This window comes from Dufourea novaeangliae, unplaced genomic scaffold, assembly GCF_001272555.1.
Source record: "Dufourea novaeangliae isolate 0120121106 unplaced genomic scaffold, ASM127255v1 scaffold2, whole genome shotgun sequence".
In the NCBI taxonomy this organism is placed as follows: domain Eukaryota; kingdom Metazoa; phylum Arthropoda; class Insecta; order Hymenoptera; family Halictidae; genus Dufourea; species Dufourea novaeangliae.
Window position 1 is genome coordinate 303943 of NW_015373882.1, and position 25929 is coordinate 329871.

The 25929-nt window shown below is 37.5% G+C and overlaps 1 protein-coding gene across 1 annotated transcript in view; it reads left to right on the forward strand.

Annotated features, from left to right (window-relative positions):
* Nucleotides 1-25929, forward strand: part of LOC107195015 (alkaline phosphatase, tissue-nonspecific isozyme) — a 136087-nt gene that overhangs the window by 98929 nt on the left and 11229 nt on the right. Inside the window, exon 7 of the mRNA XM_015584799.1 lies at nucleotides 22418-22539. Coding sequence (XP_015440285.1) covers nucleotides 22418-22539 — 122 coding nt within the window. The remainder of the gene's footprint in view (nucleotides 1-22417; nucleotides 22540-25929) is intronic.

Consider the following 25929-nt stretch of genomic DNA (forward strand, 5'->3'; position numbering starts at 1 on the left):
ACTCTAATATTACACGAATCTCAAGCCTTTAAAGCTTCAAGGGGAATAACCCAAAAATGTCCAGAAATGCGTGGTTTTTGTAAATTAGTTCTGCAACACCTAAACCTCATTGAACTATTACTGATAGGGTGATCAAATATATATATTTTTTGGACAATACGTTAAATTTTCTTTTATTATAAAATACGTATATTTGAGCAAGATATACGAGTCATAGGATGTTACGCATCGAACAAAATAGTTTCTCAATTTGTTCACGGTTCATTGATCTCAGAGACAAAGTTCGGATATTTTCTTCGTCATTCACGTGAATTTTATAGTAGAATATTTTCGAAAGATTATTAAGTCTGAAGCTTTAAGGCTCAACCCTGTAGAACCCTTAAGTGTTAAATAATGGAATTAACACTAAATCTATAATATTATACTTTATACAGTTTTTAAAAAATACAGCCATGACTGCAAACACATGAGAGATTGATACCAAGAAAGGGAAATTAAAAATGAAACAAAATAACTATTGAATAGTAGACGAAATAAAACATTGCTCAAACTTTGTCTATAATGTTCAAAATATAGTATTATCGACTGAAAACATACTCTTACGCCGTGGGAGTCATACATGACCAGCAGCAAGATTAATGTACTACGCATGATAAATTTGCACAATACATATAATGATATTGTGTAATATATTATATAATTCTAATAGGCAATCACTCTTTGGCGCTGAAGACAAAACCAGCAGAAACACGCTCGGCAATGAACGTGTTAGACTCGAGCTTCATATGATTTTAGCTTTAAAGACTTAAAGACTGAATCTTTAAGGCTAAGCTTTGTAGCTTCAAAGACTCGAGCTTCATACAACACTACTCCCAACGGTAAAGTTTATGGCTGTATTGTCTGCGAGTCAGCAGCGCCCCGGTAAGGCCCGACGCGGATGAGTTTCGAGTTACCGTTCATTCGTGGCGGACTGCAGACCAAATGTTCGAGACTTTTGTCTGTTATTCCCTTTTGTTAACGAAATCGAAATTGCAAGAGGCCGGTGTCGAAAGTGTCTAAAATGCCCGGACAAAGGATATGAAGTAATCGCAAACTAACCGTATCGTCCAATTCTATGTATAACCGTCGTTTCGGGTCTACGACGGAACAAACACTTTCGAAGAAATTTAAGGGCTCGGACCAGTGTATTGCACTAAAACGGTGCGTATCATTGCGAATTACTTGTGAGAAACTGAATCGATCGAATGATTTGGAACTTTGTGTATTTATTCAGGCACTGTGGAACCATTAATTAGGATTCTTTTTATTATTATATAGTTGGCTTTGATAATTTTCCACTAGATGAATGTGTACATTAAAAATGCACAAAACACGCAAGCATATATGCGTCCTTAGTCCACATAGATAGCTTTTGCTGGATGTATATGTATATGCGTCCATAGCACTCAAAGGGTTAAACGTTTGACTGCAGACGTCTTTTTGTTGATCGTCGTTATAATTTAAGCAGAATGATATGTTGCCAAACATTTAACATTAAATTTCATTAGAAATTTCCACATATATACAGAACGGAACATTTTTTTAATCTGAAACTAAATGTCAAACAGAATGATAACTTCGGCTTCCGGATTCAAGCTTTCGCGCGATAACGCAGCAGCCGAACGCTTCCGGGTTGTTTTTTTTGGTTCTTCGGGCAGACGGGCGAGAGGGGATCGAGCGTTTTGATGTCTGGCGGAACATGTGCGTGCCGTGTGATTGTATTCATATAATATGTTCTACATTTAGTTAAATAAACTATTTTTTCATTCACTAAGAAACACGCTCTGCAACCTAACTTTGACACTAAAATTAAGTAACAAATGTGTAAGTACCTAGAATGACATTATTATGTCGTAACATATAAAATGTCAGTTTGAACGCTTTAGATTCTTCACGTAAGATTGTATCAAGAAATATATTGTTTGTCTGCAGTATGGTTGAAATAAGATTGAATGTCGATCTATGCTCTTCTGTTTCGTGTATCCTTTGTTTAGAATAATATTACAAGTTCTTCATATTCTCGTTGCAACAACAGTACATTGAATGCGCACAAAATTTGAGTCATTTTCCTTTATGAGTTTAAACCCGATCATTCCGCGACCAAAGTTGTACGTAATATAAATGTAGGTTTTTTGAGAGGACAGCGCTAATGAACGTATTATTGATCGTCGGTTTTCTAAACTCTCTTTTGGCGATTCCAGCCTTGAAAATAAAGAGGGGGTAAAGCTGTGAAAGAGATGAGAAATCAAGATTGAAAAATTTTAGTTGAAGAAAATACACGCAACTTACAGAACTTGCCGCACAAATTGTTAAAAGTGTTACGATAGTATAAAAAAATGTGAAAGAAATCGGCAAAGTGACGAATCTTCAAAAGTGTATTTCTGGTGAACTGAGAAAAGTGGACATTTAAATTTCAGATGCTCATAGATTAAAAGCGTTATTATTAGCTTACCCTTATTCCAAAATTATTTGGATTATATTAATACCATTTACCAAAATTATTAGTTTACTCTTAGATCGGGGTTAACGAAAAAATTGTTGCGTTATTCTATTACAGTTCTTGCTATTATTCATGAATGTATTATAATTTGTTACTGTATTTGAGCTGTTCAAATTAACACGTTGATTTCTCCAATAAAAAAAGCCGCACGTAGCCAAACACACTTTATTCCGGTTTTAAGTAAAAAATCGTTGAAAATTTAGTTAATAGATGCTGTTGGTGTGGTATTGAATTATACTGCGATTATTAATTTTACGCAAAAATTTTGTAACGGTACTTAAATTGTCCAGCCTCTTTGCAATGCACATGTCATCCATGTTTGGGTGACGTAACAGTCAAAGTATTAAATAGTAGCCGGTAGGTAATATGTTCTTGCTCAAACTTATTGTAAATCTGTTCACAACCAAACACGATCATTCGTCGAAGGTTCTCTTCAACCTTTCTACTTCATCTGTATTCAGCTACGTAACACCGTTCACAAAGTATTCCACGCGTATCAGCTGGACGAAATTCAGTTACTCGATGTTCGACTATGTTCAGCCGAAGTTCGAATAGTGCTATTGAATCCCAGCGTTCGACATTCGCAAAATTTAACTCTGTGTGGCGCGACGATGTTCCCGATTTCGAGGCGTGGATAGAATTGAAACGAACGACCGAGTGTCATGGATCGTTGACGCGGCGATTCCGAAGGATACGTTTGATCGGGTTAGTGTTTACAGGAGGGGTTTGATTTTCTGGTGGGTTCAGACAAAGGAGAGGGAACAGCGGATCACTATCAACAGTTCAATTATGTGGGTATTAATTCGGTGAATGGATTAATAATTTTGGGATTTTTTCTTGCCCAGTCAGTTACGGAATGATTTATGTAAAAACTGTTACGAATGTGTAATACTGATGAAAGGATTGGTAGCAAATAGATTGTTGTCCAGGGAATGCCAAATGAATATTTCTGTTGAAGTTATATAGCAGGAACGGGTGATAAATGTGCTAACACAATGAATTGATTTGAGATAAAAGTTGAATATTCAAGATTATGATTGGTATTACATACATTTGTCCAATTTTGATTTTAGGATAAAGCGTGGCTCCTAACTAAGAAAATATATACAAGCTCTGAGAGCCAACAGTTCTAGGGGTGATATAAAAAGAATCTTTATTGTTTGGTTAAATTTTCTTAAATTGTTTTTAGCAACACACTTTTTAGCAATTATGTTTTTTTTATTTCCTTTCGTTTACCACACCATGACCATATACATAGGAAATGCTTTGTTGTCTGTGCCGCGTTTTTCCATACCTGAAATAACGAAATATAACTGCTCGAAGGTACACCTTCACGTCACTCGTTTTCAAAACAAAGTCAGTTCCAGAAAATTTACCGCAATCGTAGTAACATTGTATAACCACGCGTTGAATTTTCAGCTTTCGGAATACGTACGTATCTAATTAGTTAGGAGCAGTGCTTCAGATTGAGGAACAAAAGAATCATCACATACTCCAGAACTCCGACATTACTTTTTATATACTGATATATAGATACCTATAGCAAAACTAAGCCATCTAACCTGCACATAAAGATTTAAATGTTATTCTCAACTATTGACAAAAGAAGCCATTTCCATTATCAAAGTATCTCTCCAACAACATCTCCAGGGTCCACCGGTCGCAATAGCAACAAACAACCCAAGCAATCTTTCACAGGTGACTGATTCCCGCCCTCTGAAATATCCGTCATAGAATCCCCCTAAAGCCGCGACAATTACGTATAAAATAACGACAGCTCGAAAAAAAACCGGACCATAAATGTTCACTCGGCAGCGGTCCTACTGTGAAAGGAGAACAAAGCGCGGCAGGGACGGTAGCACGGTCGCAGATACCAAACGATTCAATTACTCGAACGCTTACAGCTCCTCAACCGCTACGAAAATAGCGAAGAAAATGGGAACGGGGACGATATCAAGGAATCCGTGTCCCGGCATAAAATCGGACTTGCCCCCCGCTCGTCGTCCCACCTCCTTAGCCAGCATTCTCTAATTTAACTTCCAAGGAGGCAGGGGATGGGTGGCGGGGGCGGCGAAAGAGAGCCCGGGATCGGAACAGATCCACTTTCGTGAGTCGCTGCCATCGCATAACTTTCGCGTCGGTGATGCGCTTTCGTGATCTTATATAGCCGGTAGTTAATGGCCCTGACTCGGGCGAGCATGCAATCAGGCCGAGGGCAAACGTCCTCTGGCGATAGAGCCGACTCGGAACATGGCCGAACCGATTTATAAACGATCCCCCAGCCAAACGACGTTACCCGGCTTCGATAGCCGGCTAGTTCCCGGCATTCCGCGAAGTTCTAGACTCTCCCAACCGATGAACTTCTGCCGTTTCCCGCATACCGGTCCGGCCTCGAATTTCAACACCGCGAGAAGGTTATATTGCGCGTTCATCCGCTGGGTCCGACAGCAATTATGCCGCGGGGCTCACGGTGATGTATCGTCCAGCTACCGATAAGCGCTCTCAAATCGTTGGGTGACGTTTCGGATCATTTCGCGTGGGCACGATTACGGTACTGCGTCTGATGGCGTATAGGGTACGTAGACCGTTACGACTCGTGGATGATCTGACGATCGTTCGGGAATTTTGGTGGGCACTTGCACGTGGTGTGCTCAGTGTTTGGACATCTGGACCAGATTTACGATGTTTACGAGCGCAATACAGGATTTTTGGGAAGACAGGATCATCTACTGTCTTCAGTTACTTTAAAGTAATTTGAGGATTAGGTGCTCTAGAAGTCGGTTAATTAATGTACAGTTCTGGCGAACACGTGCGTTTTTAGTATTCTAACTATCAATAGCGATAGATGTATCTGTCTGTATAATCTGGAGATTTCACACGGTAACCGGTCCGCTGGGCTTACCTTCTGTGACCCATCACACCTATGGGCCTTGTTCCGTCGTATAATTATATGCCGGAACAGCGTAACTCCGTCCTATAATACGAAAATTGTCGTCCGCAACCTGAGATATGTTTTGTAGGCGCAGCTGACCGAGCGACGTGTCAAAGACACAAAATGAAAACATTTCGGAGGTCAGTTGCTCGGTTCAGGCGTATGTATCCGGTATGCTTGCTTGTGCAAGTGCACTGTTTGTATCGACAGCTGACCGATAGATCACCAAATAACAAAAGGCCAATGGCCCAGTAAGAATTTCAAACCAGCGATCTACCGGCAGATCGCGACCTACAAGACAGGCAGAGTGAATGAGAGAGAGAGAGTGAGAAAGTATTGACAACGTATATATAGCGTTATTCGCACGACCCGCGAAGATTATACCAAAGACTCGATATCAAACCAGTCAATCCTAATCATATCTTGCAGAAAATAAATTTTACATAGTACCTTCACTGAGTCGTCAATTATTTTAAAATAAATTTTTCACCAGGCGCACAATATTAATTTGGCGTGTGATACGAAGTCGAATATTACATTCGACACAACAGGCCTTCTCGCAGCGACATCAATGCCCCATATACGTGGAGGTTTGAAGTCGCGCTATGAGGCCTCTAGCGGACGCATTAACACGTGCACTGTCATGTGTGCTTTTTCGATGGTACACGCTGAACTCCACCTCAGCAGCAACTGACATTTATGTCATTAATACACAATTTACACTGAAATAATTCCTTTTAACGCTTACTTGTACTTTGTTACCATGTTTGCAGCACTGTCCAAGGCGTCTACTGAGTAGTAATGCGTTTTCAGTTAAGGTCTGATGTCGATGTATACTGAGTAGTCGCGTTCACAATTGAAACCTTTGTTATGTTATCGGTACATTGTTTGTTGCGTTGCATATAATTGGTTTTAATAATAAATTACAGATTCTTGACTGTGTTTTTTTCTATTATACATCATCTTTTTATCGTTTAATTTTATAGTTTGGCACAAAATTTAATTATTTTGTTCTAGTGTCTATTCTATACTTTAAATGTAGACTTTTATGATTTCTAATTAAAAGACAACCATAAATTAAATAATTATAACATATTTTTCAAACTCGTGAATGGAGAGTCACGTAAAAATGGTCCTGCATGGAACGTGTTAACGACCGCGCCAAACCTCCAGGTTTACGATACGTCTATCGCTATTAACCATGAGAGTCGGGACACTAGAAGCGGACGTGTCGGCCAGATCCGTACACCAATGAAACCACTTCTAGGCCACCTAATTCTTAAATGGATTTAAAGTAATTGAAAATAAGGAGTGATTATTTTCTTTGAAAAATACCGTGTTCCGATCGTCCGCATCGTAAACTTGGTCGTCGAAATTGTTTAACATACACCTTGGAGAAATCCCTATTGAGGATTTGAATCGATCAGTACGTCGTATGTAAGAAACGTGAGGAAGTAAGAAAAACGAATAGGATATTCCTTGGCAACGGCAACATCTTGAGGCCAGGTCTAGCGAAAGCGAGGGTGGTTGGGCTGCAGAAGATAACAGGGGACACGACATTGTCCCGGTACGGTGTTCTCCGACAGCGTCACCAACGATCGTGGACGGCTTGCAGATGGAGTCGCGGTGAGGAAAGGACACTTAGGTGATCACTTTCAGAACCTGTCAAATTACGACTCAATACAATTAAGGGGGAACACAATTTTGGGAGGTTCAAAACATCGATTCTGGTTTTATTTGTTTATTTAATTATATATTGTATGCAGAATATTCTGTACAAGTTTTCTGAGAAAGTTCGAAAATCAATGAAGTTGTGGTTCAAGTTGTAAGATCGTGCCACGGCAAGGAATAGGGCAGACAAAACTTTAAACATCCTTTTCTCGAAACACAATTTTCCGAGACTGTCTGCACGATAACTCTGTCAGTTTTTAATATCTTTTACTAGATTGCGTGTACACATAGCTGATATGATTATCTTCGACTTATCGAGCAATGTTTTTATTTCTTAGGTTTTATCCACCGAGAGAGGAATAAATTGTTACGTAAATTGTACTTCTTTTTGTTTAAAATAGCGTAATCCTGCTGAATAAGCTTCGAAAATTTGTCTATTGTCAATATCGTCGACTAAAAGAGAAAAATGCATAGATTGTAAAAAACGGTATGAACAAGCCGCTAATTCTTCTTTTCCATAGACAACACTGTTTTCAACACTCAATTGTGTAATTTGTTTGTTAGATGAGTTCCTTTGTCTTTATAGTTCAAAATCCAACTTTACAACAAATCCAAATTTTTCCACAAATATGGCAAAAAGTAATAGAAAATTAAGCGAACAGGTCTTGATAACAAATACTGTAGCAATTGTTACATATTAACAAAATATTTTGACGAAAAACTTGCTGGCACCTTTGCCTACACTTAATATTTTCGATTATGCTATAATACTGTAAGATTTAATTAAGGAATGGTTTCATAGAATTAATTTTGACCAAGAGTTATACCGAAACCGGAATAACAAAATGTTACAGGTGATAGCCATGTAAAAATCTATATCTTCTAAACAAATTTTGTACTGAACAATATTCTTATTATTTCGTTAAGTCTTTGTGTATCTAATGTTTCACGTCTTTAAAACGCCTTGTATTAGGTTGTTGCGAAATAAACGGTCATTTGATAATGTTACAGTTATCGTTGTCCCTGCTACAATCGAAAAACATATTAGAAGCTCTTTAATTAACTCTTAAATAACTCTTTGATTAACTCTTAAACCACTCAAAATGATAACATTACTGACTTGAATGTTAGTTGGATATTTATTTGTCACCAACCTCATAACAATGCCCCTGGCGTGAACCCAAACACGTTTCAAATATATCCTACATATTTTGGAACTAAAATCAATAAAATCACGATAATGCGCAATAACGTTCAGTGTGAGATATTTCAAGGGTTTCGTAAACGTCGAGAAGTTTCAAAGTACCCAGGGAATTTAGCAATTTTCGATATCTCAAGAGGTCTGGAGGTTCAGAGGACGTCATATACATATGTATTCATGTCTTCAGCAATTTTACGGATTACCAGGGACTTTGAGCGTTTCGGAAATCCCATAGTGGCCCCTGAGATTTCAGCATTCATGCAGATCATGGTGATTTCATGGATCTTGAAAGTGGTATGAGCGAACGTTGGAACGTTCCCCAATTTCGAAAAACATAAAGCCTTTCCAAAGTTTTTAAATTTCTTCAGTCAAATAGAAAATGGGTTTCCTCTACGATTTATTTTACATTTTTCGATATGTCCAAGACATCCTGGGCTTTCAAGATTTTCCGAGAACCTCTATTATCTACTTCAATTTTATAGAATCTGTTTCTGTAAGTTAAACTTGTGTTGTGTCGTATCTCATCACTAATACCCGATTAACTAACAAACAAATTAAATCTGTTCAGCTAATAATATACAGAAGACAATAAATACTAACGTAAATTGTATATTATCTACCAAGGACAAAAATTTTGAACAAAAGATCGCGAGATACTTGACACTCAACCTAATATTATGTTGTAGGTCACTGAAATTATGAAGATATGCTAATATTTCCGCTATAGAATCTTTTTTGTCGTTGAACCAGATTTTATAGGAACAATCCAAACTCCGTCTGATTTACCGAATTACGAATGACCTAAATGCTGGATGACTTCTAAGTTATAGGTATCAGGCCTATTGAGCTCTAGGAGGTCAAGATTGCGTCTGATGACTCTAATGTCTTCCGTATCTGTTCCATTAAGTCTGGTCTATGGGGAATTGGTTTCAATAATCCCAGACTGGCCTGTACCTAGCCCAATCACGTCGGTGTGCACGGTATCGATTTGGTTGATACTTAGGACCTGTAACTATCACTCACTACGGAACGCTCTACATAACAAAATAATGTTAACACACTGATAAACTAACTTAAGTAGCATGGATTGCGAATTCTTGTTGACATTCGTCAATAAACTGATGTAGATTTATACGCTACCTATTAATTACAACGTAATACAGTGGATTCTAACTATATTGCCATGGTCGGGGCTGTAGGAAAGTAAAATGGCAATGAGTTCAGAGCCCCCACCATGCTAAATTCTCTTGTCATAACCTCTTCCTCCGCGCCTGCGCAAAAGCTGATTCGTGCTGGTGCACCGGCGTACGTAACTTGGTGGGATAGCGAATTCGTGTGCTTGAAAGTACGTGTGAAGGGGTAGTGCCTTGCGTGGCAATATGTTCAGTGGCACTATAGTTAGAGTTTACTATATTACAATTACATGATCTTGTGAATTAGCCAATTATTGCAAGACCAAATTAGTATGAAATCGTGACAAGCTGAGTTCAAATGTAAATGTTCTTTGTACGCTATCAGTTGTTTCCAAAAATACAGCAATGCATTCTGAGACAGTGTCAAGACGCCCATATCGAGACGCTGCGTGTACATTCATAAATCATTGATCGAAGTAGAAGTAATAGAGACAACAAAACTAGATGTAGATAATGATAATAAGATACTAACAGTCTGTTAACCTATGACTGATCAAATACATATGTCTAGGAACTGATAAATCATCGATGAGTGTTCGAAGGCTTCTCGACACTGACAAGGAGAGGTCCTCGGGTATAACCCTGACTTTTTTATGAGGTTTAACACAATGATAGAGCTGGGAACTCTGAAAGCGAATGATATTTGGTTGTGTCTCATCTGGTCATTAGTTTATGAAATATTTAATATTCAGTGCTGAGAAGCCTTCGAACTCTTATCGATGATTTACTGTATAGTGAGGTAGTGAAATTGGTCGAGAGTCAAAGTTTATATGTTCCAAGCGCCGAAATAGCAATTAAAGAAGATAAAGAAGTCCTAATCCTTAACAAATTCAGATTAGTTTTTCCTAATATAGCAATTGTTATCGAACATGAGGCGGTGGGAACTCAACATCATTCACTTTTAATGAAAGCAGAAATTTTAAATATCAATTCACAAATGATTCCGTAACGTGACATTCAAGGTACTACTTCTATAAGACATCTATCGATATCTCAACTTGAGGTTTTGATTTTCGATCTCACTATATCAGTTCTAGGATCTACACTACAGGGTGAACCACGAATGGTGATCAGTAGAGATCCCTATCTGTTAGAGGATTTCAAGACGAATTCGGTAACTATCGTAACATAACATATGTTAGGCGTAAAAAAATTATAGATGTATTTGCAAAAAATTGACGGTGACCTTAAAAAATCATGAAAAAAAAGAGTTGACAAAAAATTTGCTATACTTATGTTAGAGCTCTCTTGAAACCATGCTATACCTGATAAAAACAGTTTCTATCCGACTGCTAATAACAGAGTGATCTCTACTGATCACGATTCGTGGTTCACCCTGTATAATGAACCTCTGAAACCATATCAAACGCCAAATCTTCAGCGCGTTTCGACCTAACGACCAAAGAATGCATTTACCGCCAATTGTTAAAGCCTGACGAAAGCGAACACTCAAAACGAAATACTTGAATTGTTTTGCTAAATACGTACAACTGACGTCTACGTACTACGAACGTACTGACGAAACGAATCCGTTATCGTTCCAAGTGATTGTGAACTGGCCATATAGGCAGCTGGAACATTCAATAATGTTACTGTGTTATCGAAATACCTTCTTCGATACGTGTGTCACGCGACTTCGAGCTCGATGTCCCAGTATTCACTGCGAAATCTACGAAAAGGAATTTCTAAAAAGCGTGTAATTCATTCGACGCTTCCAATTCGTTGACGCTGAGAACTCGTAAAACCTTGTATCCTGAGACCTTCCGACCTGAAGGCTGCTTTATGGCTCTTTGCTCCCCTGTTCTCTTCTACGCTGCTGAATGGGGACCACAGTCGTTGTAAATCCGTATTCCTCGTTCTCCGACATTCGACGGTGTATTGATTTCGACGACGTCTTTTCGTCGCGTCTCTTCACCTTGAACCTTACAATCACTTGTCCTCATTTCGAGGAGGAGTTCTTTCGATGAGGCACCGACGAATTTGGAACAATGCGCGCTGGGCCGTATAATGTCGGGAGAAAGAAATTGAAGACCTTTTTTTCGTGCATTTATTGGCTCAGTTCCAGCAGATTAAATATAATGCACTGAATCCAATGTGATTCTCTTAGGTAAGTAGTCATTGTTTATAAGTACTAAATTTCTTCAAAGAATGCATTGATTTGTAATATTTTCTGTTCTATTGGGTTAGCGAAAAAGTTCGTGCCGGGTTTTTGACGATAGTTGTTCTTAGACACACTGAAACGCAACTGAACTTTGGTTAAAATCTAGAGAGCACATGGTTATTTTATAGCAAACATTTAACTGTACATGTGAATCAATCAGTTTGACGATTCAGTTTGTTTTATAATGTTGGCTTAATTTTGAAGGTCATAGAAAACAAAAATTTCCGGCAAATTTTCCTGCTCTATACGAAAAAGATCTTTATTATTTTGTAACTTTGTGTTAAGTATCTCACAGAAAAATGGATGAATATCTGATATTGCGTTTCTGCTTCGGTGTCCATTTTTCTCCAAACAATCAGGTGTCCATTAACTTATGTCCAAAATCTGCGTGGAATACATCCGAAGTCTCAACTACATTGTTCGGATAAGACAAAGTTCCAATGAAAGAATGTTTTATCAACAGATTGTTCCGATAACCGAGCTTTTACTGCATTATTTTTCATCAACGAAATATTACACTTCGAAAAGTAAAAGGCCCAAGAATCACAGGATCTATCAGATCATTGAACAGTGGGTCAGATCGAAGAATTAGCTGTTCACAACTGTTTTAACGTTATTTCAAGACTTAAGGACAATAATATAGGTCGTTGAATTCGTCGTGATGTCAGCTATAATATTATTAAGACAAAAATATATAGCGACCCTACAAAAATCAAGGTGATCTTATTTTTATGAAAACAAAAAATGTTTTTGAATTTTGTATATTGGAATTTGTAGAACAGGAAGTGCTGATTAATCTTTGTTGGAAACATTCTTTTGTCATAGCATCGAAAATGCCTGAAAAATCGTGATGACATGTGAATAATGAATTATAATTAAGAATTAGATGTTGAAGCTTTTCAAACAAATAGAGTAATCCATAATTGTTGAATCAATGAATTTTATTACATTTAATCAGACAAGAAAACTATGTGATTATTTTCTCCTTGAAAAAATTTAAAATATTCAAACAAGAATTAGTGTTATATTTTATCAAATTAGTGAATATAATAAATTAACGATACCGATTTTCGGTTTATAAAGAAAAAAAGCATTGTCATTTTTATTATTCTTTATTAATAAACTTTTGTTTATTATTTGACTATTAATGAACAAAAATCTGTGCAATTATTCTTATTAACAAAGATAATAAACTTTTCACTAGAGCTTTACAATGTATTAATTTATTTATGTAAAATTTATTATCTATAATGAATCATCATCGTCTTGGAGGTCTTCTTTTAACATTCATCTATGTAAGTAGTGGTCTGCAACGGGTCTCGTGAAACGCGACTCGCCGCTGAAGTGCGTGTCACGCGACGCTTTAAACAATAATAAATTATGGGGTGGGACGAGGGGGAAAGTGGATCTTGCATGATTTTATACAGAAATAACGCTTGAAAATATTCCACTTTGATAGAACGCATAACTCTTTAAAACTTTAAAGATACACCTTGTCAAAGATGAAAAACTTTGACGATTCTCTTTACTACACTGAGTATTATTTTCTTAAACAAATTATGAACAATAACTTTTTAATCCAGGTGCGTTCTCAATATATATATACTATTGATAAGAAAAAAATATAGACACATAATGTGGAATAGGTTATCCGGGGGATCAATACGAAGAAAAGTAATTTTCTCGGTGAAAAATGGTATTTATAAAAGTTTGATCTTTAAATGCTTGTTTTAACTACAATTTTTAATATATCTCATTACTTTCATCGTTTGCGAATGTGATACACATTTACAAAGCAATATACATTCGTTAAACATCGATATGAGGAATTTGATTTTTTAGCAAATTAACAGATACCTCTTCGAACTGGCCCACTGTGCATCGGAAACAATCCACCATCATTTGTTTTCCCACAGACAGGTGATTCTCACATTCCCCAGGAAGCAATTGCGTCCACGTTCCTACAGTAAATAATTGATGGAATGCTAATCGTGTACAGCGATGATCCAGCGAATTCCCATTTGCAATTCTTCCGTAGAGCCGTGCAATTCCTTCGGAATAGAAGACGTGAAACGAGTTCCTTTGTTGGATCGCCGCTTCTATTATCGATCTGCCTTTCACCTCTGCCGCCGTGTGTTTGCCAATGTGCGTTCCTCTCTTCTCTCTTTCCCACCTGTGCCTTCGTACCGTATATTGTTTTAACGGCGTAATTAATATTTAATGGCAGAATGCTGCCGCGTAATCGGCTCAACTACATTACATCAAGCATTATGGGGTTCGAGAGCAACGGGTGGGCTGCACGGAGCCTCGCTATCCGCCGCCCGTTTAACCGTGTGACGAAAACGACGCCGGACGTTTCTTTAATGCGGAAAAAGCGCGTTCAGCAAGAGTACTGCGCCATCGACGTCCACCGAAGTGCATTACCAACTAATTCCCCCCGGTAGGGGAGGACGGTGTCGCGGCCCATTAAATAAGCCAAAGACCACGGGAAAAGGGGAATTACGACTTCGGTGCTAAGCCGTGGTAGGCCTGCGGCGTAATCCTGAATTAAGAAGTTTTTACTACGTTATTCGGGGTGAGGGGGCGATAGAGAGAGGGGAAGTGATGTTTCTGAGCATATTCGAGCTTGGAAAAGAAGCTTCAATTTTATGAAGTAAGTTGACCTCGTTGTCGAAGCTTCGTTCGACGTTAACGGCGCTGGAAAGGCCTGCATAGGTTTAAAATGGGATTCTATGTAACCACAATTAATTTTGAAATTATTTTTTCTGAAGCTGTGTACAGAGTGTCAAAAAAAGGATCCAAGATTTTACGTGTTTTAATACTCACCGAGTATCTCGTTTTTCCTGTTGCCATACAACCTATTGTACTCCTTAATTAATGAACTCCTAACCAATTCTTCTGTTTACATTCAATACGTTGCGATCAAACTCTCGATATCGAAGACATCAAAACTATAAAAAGGAGTCATCGCAATATACAAAAGTGGATGAAACTACAAACATAGTTGTCTACACGTAATGTTTGAAACATTGTTTATTGCGGTCTAAGTTAAATTAATGTCAAGCGAAATTGAATATTTAATCTGCAGTATACGAACTGTTGTTTAAATAATAATTAAGGAACAATTAATTTAAACTTTACATTTTGCATGATCGCTAATTAAATGACTAATTAATATCTGGAGAATGATACTGAGGGGACAATAGGTATAATAATTTGTAGTCAATATTCGTCCACACTCGTTTAATAATAGGACGCGAACGTTACACAAATGATATCGTGAGATACATAAAATACTCAATAAACGCGTAAACAAGATATACTGGAAATTGTGCGCTGACGCGGTACGAAGTGAACGCTTCCGTGAGTTCTTCCAGAATGCCCCCTAAGACCGAAAACCTTGGGGCACAACCTAGGAAAAATGACCTGACAAAATGGTCACAACGTTCGCTGACTTTCACCCTTAACGTTAAAACTGTAGGTCTGCACGAGTCTGGTTGCCAGATGGGTACATCGACAAAAGCCAGCCCCGAGAAAGACCTTCCAGAAAAACCCGGTAAATCGTCGCTTACGCATACTACCTAAAACTCAGGGAATGGTAGTGACAAGGTCGCTACAATACTATATTATTAAAATTATCAATTGCTTATCAATTACGTGTTCAATTATTTTGCGTGCATAATAATTTGTTTCACAAAATTATATTGAATTTTCCAAGTATTTCAAGAACATCCAAATGTTACGAATGCATTATATTATCCAATTAAGTCAAGAAGTAGCACTAAATCGAACAGTCCCCAGCAGACCACAGTGTATAACGATCAATTCTGTAATCGACTAAAGCTCCATCGGCAGCTCAGCATTCAGAATGATAAAGTCATGATCGATTTAATTAAGTTCGAGGTAAAGAGGTTTAAATGAAAATGTTCGTCATCCTTGAGGTTGTTTGCGGGGAAATGGTACCATTATTGGTAGGACGTCGGAGTTAGAGGAGACCAAACCAATCATCTAGAATAGATTTCTCAATTTACAAGACGTCGACGGTATGGAAGATACTCCCACGCAATCGAGAGTCGCGGTCGCTTCGAAGATGATGCAGGGACCCGTAATTCCTCTGACGAATACCGCCATTTGATTTCACCGATAAAAGAGCTACGGTGTAAAAGTTCCTGACAACAAATTGCGAGCTATAAACAGTTTTACATCATTCATAAAATTTTCTATTACTTTATAAAACATATATGAATATGTATCCTACCGCTCCTAAGTATTAAGACACCTGGTCTGTATATTAAGAAATGTGATGTTTCGTAAAAATGATATATTTTAGGCGACGTTTATTGCTCCATAGTAGCATAAGCGTTGTCCATCGGAATTTAATATCCCTTAAACACTATGTATTTCAAACTTTCAGTAATTCCGTAATGCCTTGTAACATTTATTGCATATTCGATAAGTGCCCTAATACTTATGTATGACCAGCAGTGTATACGTTATTAACATCTGGACAGATGAAGTACTATTATTAGCTTCGCTAATTATTCTGCAAACAGTTCTATCAAGTTCAAAATAAACTAAGAACGTTAATATACTTGTATTATACATTCAATTATGAACTATACTGTTTTTTAGATAATGGTGTATGCCATAAATACACAAAATTCGTATAGATAGAACATACATATTACCTTCCACCGCTCGGTAAAAAGTTTGAGCATCCTGTCTCGTACCAAAATCGATTATGCTCTATTTATTCATGGCAAGCCATATTTTCGAGTACACGGAGGTAGGATTTTATATTCGATTTTTCAAATATTGGCTTGTTAGTGAAACTACTTCCTTCGAAAGAAGTTAATTAAGTTCTGCGGATTCTGCACCATCAAATATTTATTAACACAAGAACTACCGAGCAAATTAAAATGACTTGTCAATACACTCTTACAACGACGATTAAAATGTTATGACAATACATTTTCTCAGATCGTTTGCACTTTTTATTACGATATGAAAGTGAAGAAATTAGTCAATTTCTAAATTTTTAAATTCTCAAAAGTTTTCACGTTTATCCACCAATGGAAACAAATATGCGTTTACCGTCGGTAGTTCTACTGGTAACACAGTACCGTTACAATGCTTTTAATTTTAATTGTTCAACTCCAAGCTGCTTTGGAAGTTCATTAGTCGATTGGGCAAGGTCATTTTGCAACAACATTTGTAAATCATCAATTTCCATTTTTGTTGGTTGTCCAACGCGTTCTTCATCACTGAGGTCAGTATCGTCATTTTTAAATCGTTGAACCAATCCGTCACAGGTGTCAACAGATACAACTATCCACCATAGGATTCTTCAATCAATCGTGTTGATTCTACTTGCTGTCATATCCTTCAAACTAAAAAACAGCATAATACGATGACGGATATGCCATATGTCAGGTGTCATTTTAAAACAAAATGAACAAATATTTTTGCCTACGATTGAATTTCACGACGTATTTTGTTATAGCAGAATGGCCAATTTTTAGTACCACTTACGAGCGGTCCGTAAAATTTAGTTAACCCTTTAACGTCCAGACCTTTGAATCGTTATTTCAAAATTATCAAACTGATACAAATGTTGTGTCTTGTTATTTTGAAGTCGAAAATATCGACATTAAACCGACCTATTTTAAAAATTTGTTTTTAAATTTATTTTTAGAGGAAATATTTGAATATTTCAACCGAGAACGTTGCGATCTACTTTACTATCAATGAAACTACGGATCCTTCTTAACAAAAGTTAGATATTAAGGGGGAGCCTGGTGTAAACGGGCTAAAAACGAATGAATCTTTGGGAATTTCGTGCGATGAAATTATTAAACCAATCACTTTGAAACTTTAAGAATACTTTATTGTACAATTAAACTGAGTAGGAAAATGTTTATTTTCACGACAACTCCATAAATATTATAGTTATGAGAACTTTTGTGCAGTCCGTGAGTAAAAAAGGTGCTTCACGCCGGCGTGTGCAACTAAAAGAACATTTAACATGAGCCAGCCTTCCGTGTACATATTCTTTAAAATCTTCTTCCGAATATAAACTTGGATTTATAATTCTATTGTTTCAATAAATCATATTTTTTAGCATTTTTTTTGGAAAAAAGTTGCCTTTTGTTAAAAATATATTTTTTTGCATTTTTTAGCTTCAAAATAGGTTCATGTTGTGAAGAAGACTTTAAAGAATATGTACACGGAAGGCTGGCTCATGTTGAATGTTCTTTTAGTTACATGCCCCGGCGTGAAGCACCTTTTTTACTCACGGACTGCACAAAAGTCCTTATAACTACAATATTTATAGAGTTGTCGTGAAAATAAACATTTTCCTACTCAGTTTAATTATACAATAAAGCATTCTAAACGTTTCAAAGGGATTGATTTAATATTTTCTTTACAATAAATTCCCCAAAATTCGTTCACTTTAATACGTTTACACCAAGCTCCCCCTTAACTGGCGACAGCATTTGATGCACTTGTAAAGTGAGCATTACACCGGTGCAATACTGGCAGTTAAAGGGTTAACGAACTAATAGAATCTCATTTCTTGAATGTTGAAATCCGTTTTCTCGAGCTTCTGAAAAGTTGTCTGCCTGGAACCGAAATACCGCAAGAAAAACATATATCCAACCATATTCACATGTTTTAAGATACGCAATTCACTTTATCCCAATCGTACGACGAATGCCAGCCGTCCCTCCATCATTCTTATTCCCGCGAGCCTAATAGAATAAATGTAATGAGCAATTAGCGTTTCGCTGCATATATTCATGCAGACGAAGGATGAAACGGAGCTCCTTGAAATTTTTAAAGAGAAACGGCGACCAGCCCCTTAATGCGAACGGTGCATTTGCACGGCAAATAAACGGTTAAATTATACATTGTTAAACAACAGACAGCGTGAAATGGCGTCGGTCTATTTTTGAAGGTTCCCTGGGACGAAGGAGGACGCTTTTGAATAAAACATGTCCACCGGCGGGCATGTCCTAGGGTCCATTCTTCCGGTTTTCCTGCCCTCTTACGTCTTCTTCTGCCGTCGCCGCTGAGCTTCTCCCCTCTTTTTGCTTCTTTTTCATCCCCCCACGCTTTTGTCCACGGCGAATAACCACTTATTCATGGAACGACGGACCTGGTGCTCCTCTAGCAATTAATGTTACGCCGCCATCCCACGTCGACGTTTTGCAATGATCACAGTTTAAACGGCCATTTAACCCTCGCAGAGCAGTGCCTGGATCCATATGGAACCAAGTTTTTAAAAGTTCCATCTAACTTATGAATCAATAAATCGTATTTAAGCTAGGAGTTGTTCATAGTAAGTCATATGAAAATGCAGGTCTTCTTGAATGATTGTTTGCGAAAATTATGTTTAAAAGGTAGGAAGTATTAGGGGTCCAAACGAACCCAAGCACCGCTTCTGTACGAAAATTAAGAATGTTCGCCTTCCGCGGGTTTAATTGATTCGCCATGCAATCGTATCCGCAGAATTTACGGGGGGGAATTCCTTTCACCGTTCGTCAGCAGTGAGGACGATTAAAAGTGTGTTCGATGCGGTATGAAATCGAGAATCGGCTAAGAGGATTCGCACGCCGATGGTACTTTCGGAATGTTTTAGCATCATGAAACGAACCGCCACCGAAGTGCCTTCTGTGTTCTTTGGCTCTCCATTTCTGGTCGAGTTTGTCCGGAATATTTTATCTTCTTTCGCTAAAGGGTGCTCCAAGCTGATTAAAGACGGTTTTGTTTTTCGTCTGTTCGATGATACTTATTCCTCGGTTACCGTTGCAACAGCTCGCGGACTCACGAATACAGAACGTGTGAAGCGTTTGTAAGAGTTCGGAATATTTGCTTCCAGATAGAACGCATATTTACGAAGCTTTACAAGGATGGAACTCTCGGTATCCCCGGCTACGAATATTCGGAATGCATTTACATTCGTATAGAATCCTGTAGACGATCTTTTGCATTCTTCTTTGCATTCCTTCTGGTAGAAATTATTGTTTTCGGCTATATTTTGCTTTAATGTGGAATCTGTCGGAATGCGTAATTTACAAATATGTACATGGACAAAATATATACGTGTAGAGGTAGTAAATTTTGAAGATGGACGCAGAACGTTTATTTCCAGAGAAAACTCCGTTTTCTGGTCTGTTACTTTTCCACTGGTGTCCCCAAAATCGTGGTATAACCGGCCGGGTGGTGATTTTACATACCAAAATAAATCGAAAATAAAGTTTTTTTCTTCATTCTCGTATTAATCATATGTATATATCTAGGGCACTGTTAAAGCTTTTTACCTTTTATCAGCCATTCCTATATCATGCAACAACCCTCCTGTGACTTCATATTCCACTTCTAATGTGGTCTTTTTTATTTTCCAAGCAATTCCAACTTCTTTTGACGCGCTTGTGTTACGATAGTCGACTTCCGCGATGCGCTCTCAATCTCTCTTGGTGACAAATTTGTGAGCGTTACTACTGATAGCAATGCCCAATAAGTCCATACTTGGTAATAAAGGTATGCATCTTTCATTAAACACGTATGCTGAAACCTAGGCCGACATTTTAAGAACCTTTCTTCGACAAAAAATGTATTTCGGAGCGAGCTGCCTTCGCTTATTGAAAGTATCGTTATAATTGAGTATTTGTCTGTATGCAACGTCTTAAAAATTCATCAGAGGTTAAGCTTTTATATACTGGGTTTACGATTTTTTATACTTCTAGATCTAAACTTTCGAAATTAGTTTTCCGCTACATACGATTGACGTGTTTAGATCATTTGCATACTTGCAGAATCGATAGGTATTCCTGCGAATTTTGGACTAAAACTTTGAAATAGGATTCCTGAGACGTTATATGATGAAAATTCATAATAAAAAAAATCTATTTTTCCAACAATTTTGACCGGAGGGCACCCTTAAAATGAATAGGATTTGGCTACCTCGTTTGTTCATTGCATTCCGTTTCCACTTACTTCCACGATGAATAGATACACCCATTTCAGAATAATTTTCAATTCTCATTTTTTCGAAAATAAAACCTCAAACGAAAGAAGTTTATACTTTATATGTCGAGTTATACAGGGAACACCATGTATGCTAAAAGAACAGACTTCATTTTAGAAGTATTTATTTTACTTGCTACTCGATACAGCCCCTCATGAACTAAATGAATCTCTGTTTAATTTCTGTTTTTGAAAAGTCTACAGCCTAATTATAATAAATGGAATATATGAAATCTTTGCCATCCAAGCTTGAGACTGTTATTTCCAGTTAGTACAGCGACAAGCGGGCAAACTTTTTGGTCAACAAAATAACATTCCGGTTTTATCGGCCTGTAAACAGCGTGTTTTTCTTAAAGTCCCCATTTGAACGTTGCAGCTGATTACATAGCCTCTGGAGTTACTTTTTCACCTGTTTGCAACGATTCGTATTAGAGTTTCTGTCGCTGGCCCCAGCGGACACACAGAGGCACCTCTTTGTTGTGAAATTTTCGTTGCAAAGGCAATGTCGTTGTTCCACCAGGATCCAATCACAATTTTTTCGTTTAGGATTTCTGTAACGAACAATTTTGTTTCCCTTTACCAGCCCCCACGAGAAATGATTGTTGTTGGCCAGCTAACAATGTAACACACACGTTTAGTCGCTGTTCCATTTGGAAACTTGGTAATTGGTCTACGTTTTATACTTCTGGATATTCTACATTCCGTGAACACAAATACTGTTTATTTTATACAAAAATATCTATAGTATTAAGTTTAGCCCGAACAAATACACTTTTTGGAACAATTGAAAGAACAATTTGGAACAATTACAGCTGGTGTATTCACCAAAGTGGTGTGTTGTAATTCTAGTATTGTGCAAAAAGCATGTCAATTTATCACACTTATGACATTTCTTAGGCTTGCTCGGCTCCAGAGGATTGCACACAGAACCGATCCCCTAATTGCTTTGACCAGTGTACATAGGGTAGTTCTTGTAACTAAGCCACGTTATGGCTCTGTTCCAAGTGAAGTTCATTTTGAACTTCATTTTGAACTTCATTCGTTGAAGAATTGCATTTAGATCGACACAGGAGTCTTTTACTAATATCTTACAAAGGCTGATTTTAAGTATCCAGGAACAAATCGTAAGGACAAGTACAAAAGTTTCTTTTTCCATTTGTTCGTCTCGCTTGTATGCGACACATCTGTAACAAAAAATCTACCAATTAGCCATAAGGGACACACCTACAGTTTTCTTAAAATTTAGCTAATAGAGAAAGAGACTCCCTTCCCCGCAGTTTTTCTCATCATCACATTCAGCTAGAACCGACAGTCGAAATTGAACCATAGAACAGTAAGAGTTCTGTAAGTAGATTCACATCATTTTTGTTATTTCTGTTCTAACTTTTTTTATTTTGTAATAAACCGTTGTTTGTTGTCACCAAGTATTTTTTCTATCAACCTAATTACACAAAGTTAATTGAACGTGTGAGGTCGCGAAGAATTAAGGCAATCGCGCTGAGGACTTCGCGATGCAACAATAATGTTTTTCCTGATTAGGTCATGTATTCAAGGTTATTGCATGAATATCTTATAAAAAATTCAACCATTCATATAAATCGCATTATCATCGAGCAATTAGATACTACCGTGTAATCGATAATATTCATCTGATGATTTAATCGCGTGCTATTTTTTTTTGCTTTTTCAGGTTCCGACAGCAAGGTGTCAGATGTTGATGGACAGCCGTACACGACGTTGTTGTACAGCAATGGACCTGGGTACACGCAGCCGAGGAATATTTTGCGCGAGGCCGGGAAGGATTCCATTCAGGTAAAAAGGCCAACTCATTTCCTCGCCGGTGAGGATTTCACGTCACTGTTTATTGGATCGGAAAATGATCGAGCAGAAATATCCGGGGCACATTTAAAAATCCATCACGTTTTGTCGAGGGTCCATTGCGAAATATTCGATGAACCTCTTCAGACCTCATATATTCACTGGGTCTCTTTTTACCCTGCTACCATCTCGCTCCCAAGATCGCATATTTTAAAGTTCTGCTTGCGAACCCTCTGACTCGCGGTATTCTATTCAAATTGCAAGACACGTTTCATGGAATAATTTCCAGGAGACGTAATCGTTATTTGAATAAAATTACTCGCGAGTGTTTATTCAAACATTAGATTTTATACGAGTGAGTTTCATCTCTCTGTTTAAGTTTGTTCTCGTCGAACCTAATTGGCAATTAACTTCCATCTACTACGGACTCTATATTATTACTACTACTATGGATTATGTCTACACCCTTGAACAGAAATAGGTTTGGAAACCGGTAGATTATTCAAATACTTTGTTATTACTTTTGGTGTTTACGACACTATTAGACGACGTCTTTTTGAAGAAGTTTCTTCATTTTGTTATTAGAATTGGCAAGAGGTGAAGACAAAAAAGAATAAATAACTAATATTAAGTTATTCACAGGACACGATAAACTATAACAAGTGACAAGTTAGTTATCTATAATTATTAATCTTAGACCCCATTTGGTATAATACTTCATACGCAGAATTTGATGCTTTATTAGGATATGAGAAGAGTTATTATGTATCCAATTTAAAAAGCTGAAGGTGACCTGATATGTCCCCCTGGAAACCATGTAACTTTGGTTTGAAACATTGTTTCCTACAGGAAATAATTTACGAGTTATTTTAAATTGTCATATTACGAGATTCACTCTGTGTATTTCCTATTAACATATTTCCTATGTATAGAGTGTCCCATTTAATGGGAGTACCATTAGTATTTCACTTGTTTTTGATTTGCAGAAAATTTATTTTAATAAATGCTCCCAGTGACGTCCATTAACTGTGATACATTTTTGCACTAATTCTTCTACCGTATTTATTTTATTATTTAAATCTGCTCTTATACATTTGTGATTTTTCGTACTTAATGTCACATGAACGTTACACTATTATAGGTTATTGAATTGGTCTTGATTTCAACTATTACGCCACGCTGATCAAAATATGTAGTCCCGTTGAACAAAACACTGATCACCTTGACATTTCGAAAAATATAACCTTGAGGAAAATTTTTGCTTATCACAGTATTTGCTCCTTCTAATTAACCCCTCAACGCTAGCATACGTAAGAGGTACAGACCCTGCGTTCTTTATACACCGCCGACAGACGTAAGGGATACCGACTCTGTTTTCTTCACATGTCGCCGATGCATGTTACCTATCCACGGGCTGCTAGGACCGGCGATACGATAAGACGGATTGTATATATTATTGATTGGTATATACAATACAATCATATATCGTATCATAATGAAACGCCTATGTTTTGTTTATAACAGCAAAAGCAGTCTTCAAAAGTCTTGTTACTAAATTTTTCGTGATTACTTTCCACAAATTATTATTTACAATTTACACTAATCTATTCCTTTTTCGACATAGTGGATATCACAAATAAAATACATATAAAAAAACTTTTTAAGTTACTCGGTTATAGTAAAATGCACTAAAAAGTGAATAAGACATATAAAAACATGTACCAAAAAATAAAAAACAATTTTAGTAGCAATCACAGCAAACGTACTTGGTCATATGTGACTAATAATAAAATCCTGGGGCGTCCATAATATATTCCCTAGGAATACAATTCTTTTATGAGCCCTCCATGATTTTATTGTTAGTCACATATGACCAAGACTGTTGTGATGACTAAAAAAATTATTTTTTATTCCCTAGTGCATTTTGTATATTTTATTGCATTTTTTTACGTGTGCATATTTTATTTCGTATTTGTATACGAGTTAACATCATGAAAACACATTAATAAACAATCGTATGAAAATATAAAACTGTAGCAATAATTTTCATCTGTTAGAAAGATTCCTCCTGCGTATCCTAACCAGTACAACAAGAATATAGTTTCTCTTACGCTGTGTCACTGCTCGTAAATACTACCGGACACGACAATTTACTCTTAGTTCCGCGGCCGACAGTGTTGAGGAGTTAAATAATATTTTCCCTTCACATTTTTTTGTGTCTTAAAAAACAAGTGACATATTGAAGGTGCTCACATTAGGCGGGGCCCCCTGTATACAAAAGGTAAAGGCTTCTATACCGTTCAATGTGTCCTGACCAAAATTTAACACGAATAGTCTTCTACACCCTCGAAAAAATACTTGGGGGTCACCACACCTTCCATTCACCCCTAAAGCACATCCTCTCGACCCTTTCATCTATACGTATTTGGGGAAGCTGATTACTACCCCGAAGTCAGAATTACAAAATTCAAATTCTGGATGCAATACGGCAACTATTTTTGGCTAAATTCAAAATCTTTTGTTCAATTTACACGCAAACCTAGGCGGGAAGGGTTCTTGGGTGGCTGATTACAATTTTGAGGTCGGAATTACAAAATGTAAAATAGAAGGTACAGTACGGAATCTGAAAATATTAATTTTTAGAAATTCAGATAATTTTCTTAAAGGAATGGGTATAGAGAAATAGATCAGAAACACTGAAAAAATTAGGAAAAAAGGTGATACGCATACGTACCACTGCCCCTGAAAGAGTTAAACTCGAGCAACTCCAGGCACACGCAGCTAGTAGGTAATGAATAACAGTCGCTCGATTGAGAAAACAGACGATTATTTAGATGACGTCTAATGTTATCGTTCTTCATACCTTGCGAGTTTGAAATTTGCAATTCGCCATCACTATTCCACTTTGGTCCACGTTAGGTGGATCAATGTCCTCGCGACTAGTCCCCGGCCGTGTATCGTCATTACCGTCTTTCTTTCAGCAGCCATTTTCCATTCCGCACCAGTTTCCTTTATTCCGCGATATTAAACGCGTTGCTGGGACCCGAAAGGTCTCTCTGGTTGGTGGCATTCAATTCTTCGAAGACGCCGTTCGCGCCGACGACTCGTTACAGGGAACGGCAGAAAGCGGCGAAGCGGAAAAGTATTAAAATCGCGAGGAACGTGCGAGCAATTATCATTGATACGCTCTCCGCTGGTGCTCGTTAATGCTTGCCTCGAGCCTGGTCGAGTTTCTTCGTTGAGGACCACCCCCTCCCTGGTGCGGTGGTTCCTTTGAGCTGTGCATTGATCGAATACGTCTAGAAAAAAGGAACGCAGCCTCGTTGAGTGGTTGAAAATGAGGTTCTAGCTGAGCCAAAACAAAAAATAAAATATTCCTTTATG